The sequence below is a fragment of the Corvus brachyrhynchos genome, unplaced genomic scaffold, assembly GCF_000691975.1.
Source record: "Corvus brachyrhynchos isolate BGI_N302 unplaced genomic scaffold, ASM69197v1 scaffold283, whole genome shotgun sequence".
NCBI classification, from domain to species: domain Eukaryota; kingdom Metazoa; phylum Chordata; class Aves; order Passeriformes; family Corvidae; genus Corvus; species Corvus brachyrhynchos.
This window is the reverse complement of record NW_008237409.1, coordinates 2843666-2848250: the sequence shown is the minus strand read 5'-3', so window position 1 is coordinate 2848250 and position 4585 is coordinate 2843666. Positions and strand designations below refer to the sequence as shown.

At 48.2% G+C, this 4585-nt stretch overlaps 1 protein-coding gene across 1 annotated transcript in view; it reads left to right on the top strand.

The window, feature by feature from the left end:
* The window catches only part of SMG8 (SMG8, nonsense mediated mRNA decay factor), a 5254-nt gene extending 896 nt beyond the window's left edge, over positions 1-4358 (top strand). Inside the window, exons 2-5 of the mRNA XM_008631172.2 lie at positions 2-1213; positions 1969-2114; positions 2501-3376; positions 3914-4358. Of these exons, the coding sequence (XP_008629394.1) occupies positions 2-1213; positions 1969-2114; positions 2501-3376; positions 3914-4111 (2432 nt within the window). The 3' untranslated portion in view covers positions 4112-4358. The remainder of the gene's footprint in view (position 1; positions 1214-1968; positions 2115-2500; positions 3377-3913) is intronic.
* The last annotated feature ends 227 nt before the right edge of the window (positions 4359-4585 follow it).

Below are 4585 nucleotides of genomic sequence, written 5' to 3'. Positions count from 1 at the left end.
TTTTGGAAGCACCAGGAGAAGCTGCACTGCCTGAGCCTCCTCTACCTCTTCTCCGTCTGCCACATCCTGCTGCTGGTGCATCCCACCTGCTCCTTCGACATCACCTACGACCGCGTGTTCAGGGCGCTGGACGGTCTGCGGCAGAAGGTGCTGCCCTCCCTGAAGGCTGCCATCAAGGACTGCCCGGTCGGCAAGGAGTGGAAGCTCAACTGCAGACCATGCCCTCCACGCCTCCTCTTCCTCTTCCAGCTCAACGGGGCTTTGAAGGTGGATCCGCTGCCAAGCAGGGGCCAGGACCCCTGTGGTCACCTGGAAAAGCCGCCCCCCAAGAAGCATTCCCCCAAGAGGAGGCTGCAGCACGCTCTGGAGGATCAGATCTACCGCATCTTCCGCAAGAGCAGGGTGCTGACCAACCAGAGCATCAACTGCCTGTTCACCGTGCCAGCCAACCAGGCTTTCGTGTACATTGTGGCCGGTGGGCCCCAGGATGGAGATGATCCCGTGGCCATGCTTCTCGACCAGCTGAGGAGCAACTGCACTATGAGAGAGACTGACTCGCTGCTGGCTCCCACCCTGTCGGGAGCCAGGAGGTATCAGATGATGAGGCACGGCCGGCAGCAGCTCTCCTTCCACGCAGAGAGCACCAGCAGCAGCTCCAGCTCCTCTGGGCAGCTCGTGGACTGCACCCTCAAGGAGTTCTTGTGGCAGCACGTGGAGCTGGTGCTCAGCAAGAAGGGCTTCGAAGACAGTGTGGGGAGGAACCCACAGCCCTCTCACTTTGAGCTCCCAACCTACCAGAAGTGGGTGGCTGCAGCTCTAAAACTGTATGAAGTGACCATCGAAGGCAAAGACGATGACCCCACCTGTGGTGAGCTGAGCTCAAAAATCATGAGCAGCATCAAAGTTTTGGAAGGCTACTTAGACATAGACACCAAGTTCTCCGAAAACCGTTGCCAGAAGGCTCTGCCCATGGCCCACAGTGCCTACCAGTCCAACCTGCCCCACAATTACACCATGACAGTGCACAAGAACCAGCTGGCCCAGGCCCTGCGCGTGTACAGCCAGCACGCCCGGGGCCCAGCCTTCCACAAATACGCCATGCAGCTCAACGAGGACTGCTACAAGTTCTGGAGCAACGGGCACCAGCTCTGCGAGGAGCGGAGCTTGACCGACCAGCACTGTGTGCACAAGTTCCATCTGCTCCCCAAAGCAGGTAAAGATGCTCACTTGTGCTTTGGTGTCATGGTTTAGTTTTGTATCTGCTTTAAAATGTCTTAGGCTGAAAGCACCGACTCTGAAATGTTGTGGAAGATGAAAGTTTGCAGTTCAAGGACTGGATGTGGCACTCGGTGCTCTGCTCTAACTGATGAGGTGGTGACCAGGCAAAGGTTGGACTCGATGATCTCAGAGGTCTTTTCCAACCCAAATGATTCTGTCATCATCTCTGTACAGTGGGATCATAGCAGAGCTGCTGTGCAGGTTTCCTTTATGTTGTGTAATGTTTAGGAGCCAGTCCACTGTGAGTAATAACTCTGATTTTTGTAGTTACTCTGATGTTCTGATTTAGTGGTAACTCTGGTTCTGTCTTGCTAATTAGAAGCATTACACCGGAATCCTTCTAGTAAGAGGGGTGTAAGAACAAAGTTCTCTAAAAAGCATAAGTGTCCCCCTTTGTTTTAAATAATTGGTTGATCAGGGAGTCAAAACTGACTTCTGCACGTTTATTGTAGGCAGAAGAACTTTGAGCCTTCAGGAGGAGGTTGTAGAAACAAAGACTATTTGGTTTAGTGGTATAAACTCCGCTGGAACTTTGTATTATTAAAAGTGGGAAAGGGAGGAGTTGCTTGACAAACTGGTGGCAAATCACTTTGTGTATGTGTATAGCAGGGAGGGAGCAATGGATGAAGGGAATAAAAAGGTTTTGAATGGTGAGCAATTTACCCAAGGTTTGATTGATTTTGCTTTTAGGGGAAAAGCCAGAAGCAGACAGAAATCCTCCGATTCTGTACCACAACAGCCGGGCTCGTTCCACTGGTGCCTGTAACTGTGGAAGGAAACAAGCTCCTCGGGAGGACCCCTTTGATATCAAAGCAGCTAATTATGATTTTTACCAGGTAACTGTTAGGTCTATTGGTACTTGAAGCAGTGCTTTTGTTTCATCTGCAGAGTCTGTATTCTGAAGTGACCACAAGTTTCCTCTTAACCTTATCAACTTGTTGCTTGGGGAAGACATTTCTGGGAGCAGAAATGGGCTGACCAGGCTGGGCAGTTCCAGTCTTCACCAGTGCACACACACAGGAGCACCTGTTTATGTACCTGTTTACACTTTGTGTTGGTTCACGTGAATTCTAAATATACAGGTCTGTGGGCTGTGTTCCCACTGCTGCTTTGGTTCTCACATGGTGCAAACCTCTTGAATCTTAATTGTAGCTGCTCAGTGTTGTGACTCTGAGCTCCCTCGTCTCGGGGTGGATACTAAACCACGTTTTCTTTCTCGTAGTTGCTGGAAGAGAAGTGCTGTGGAAAACTGGAGCACATCAACTTCCCCATATTTCAGCCAAGCACACCTGACCCAGCGCCTGCTCGGGATGAATCATCACCCGCCCCTCCGGAAGGCGAGATCGAGAAACTCAAAGAGAAAGAACCTCAGACTCAGGGAGAGAGCACAGGCCTGAGCTTAGCCCTGAGCCTGGGCCAGTCCACGGGCAGCCTGGGCACTTACCCACCCGATGCCCAGGGCGGAGGGGACAATGCAGAAAGCCACGGGCAGAGCGGGGACTCCAAGAGTGAGAAGAGGCCGAGCCTGGTTGATCGCCAGGCATCTACTGTTGAGTACCTCCCCGGGATGCTCCATTCCAATTGCCCCAAAGGCCTTCTGCCCAAATTCTCCAGTTGGTCACTGGTCAAGCTGGGGCCTGCTAAGGCTTACAACTTCCACACAGGCTTAGATCAACAGGGCTTTATCCCAGGAACAAACTATTTAATGCCTTGGGACATTGTCATCAGGACGAGAACTGAAGATGAAGGAGACTTAGACACCAATTCCTGGCCTGCACCCAACAAGGCTGTTCCTGGGAAGAGAAGCGCGGTGGTGATGGGAAGAGGCCGGCGGAGGGACGACATCGCTCGAGCTTTTGTGGGGTTTGAATATGAAGATGCACGTGGGAGGAGGTTCATGTGTTCAGGGCCTGATAAGGTGATGAAGGTGATGGGAGGGGGGCCAAAGGAATCTGCCCTCAAAGCGCTCAATTCCGACATGCCCCTGTACATCCTGTCCTCGACGCAGGGACGGGGCCTCAAGCCCCACTATGCCCAGTTCATGAGGCTCTTCGTGGTGGTTCCTGATGCTCCTCTGCAGATCACCTTAACGCCTCAGGTAAGAAGTGCAGGAGGGAATCTGAGAACAGCAGAGGCAGGGGTGGTTGTGGAAACATTATTTGACATGGGTGACAGGAAAAGAGTCTCAAGAAACTCCAACTCAAACCAACTTCAGCCAAGACAGTCATTTCCAAAAGTATTTGTTACATAAGCACTTGGGATTTCTTAAACTTCAAGATGCCAAATTTATTCTTTGTATAAAGTAAGTTTAAAAAAATGTTTTATCAAGGATGAGTTATTGGCATTCCCTACTGTAATAATGGCTTTTTTTTTAAAAAAAAAAAGCTAACAATGACTCTGTAAGAATGACTTTGTCATTTTAAATGTCATGGAGAAAAGCAGTGACTTATTGCTCAGATAGTTATTATTAGTTACCGTTTGAATTTAGGAGGCAAAAGAATGTTGGTTTTCTTAACTCTTCACCATTTTCTCCATTTTTCTAATACACATTTGAAAAAGCTCCATTTGCATTTTTTTACCTTTTTGAGGTAGTAATGATGTTTGATTACCTACGCATGTTTTCTTCCGGTTTTAGGTTCAACCAGGGCCACCACCCTGTCCTATATTTTACCCTGAGAAGCAGGAAATCACCCTTCCCTCTGATGGACTCTGGGTGCTGAGGTTTCCCTACGCATATGTGACAGAACGGGGGCCCTGCTTCCCTCCCAAAGAAAGCCAACAGTTAATGAGCTACAAAGTTCTCCGAGGAATACTGAAAGCAATTACACAATGAGAATGGTTTGGGCTGGACCTGTTTTAGTTTAAGAAGGCTGTCTTCAGTCTAATTCATGGGTTTTGGTTACCCAACAGTTGTCACTGCAATTGTGTGAAGCCCCCACTATTTCACTGGAACACGGTCAGATTGGAAATAAAGTTGATATCAAAGCAGGAAAAGGAATCTGAGGCATGTAAATTTTCCTTTTAATAAGTTTTCATATGTAAAAAATAAAAGCTGGTTTTCGTAAAGTGCTCATCCTGTATTACTAGATGTTTTGATGACAGTGCTTTACCCCATCCTATCTTTTTACATACCTATTTAGGAATATTCAAAAATTAGCATTGCCTTAAATCAAGAGTTTACTTTGTCATATTGAGGCAGTGATGAGCAAAATATTTTCTGGTTTTCTGAACAAGCTATTTGTATGTAGATGATGCTTTTAATGTGATGATGGGAGAAATCATCTTGTCTTTAGAAAAAAAAAAGATA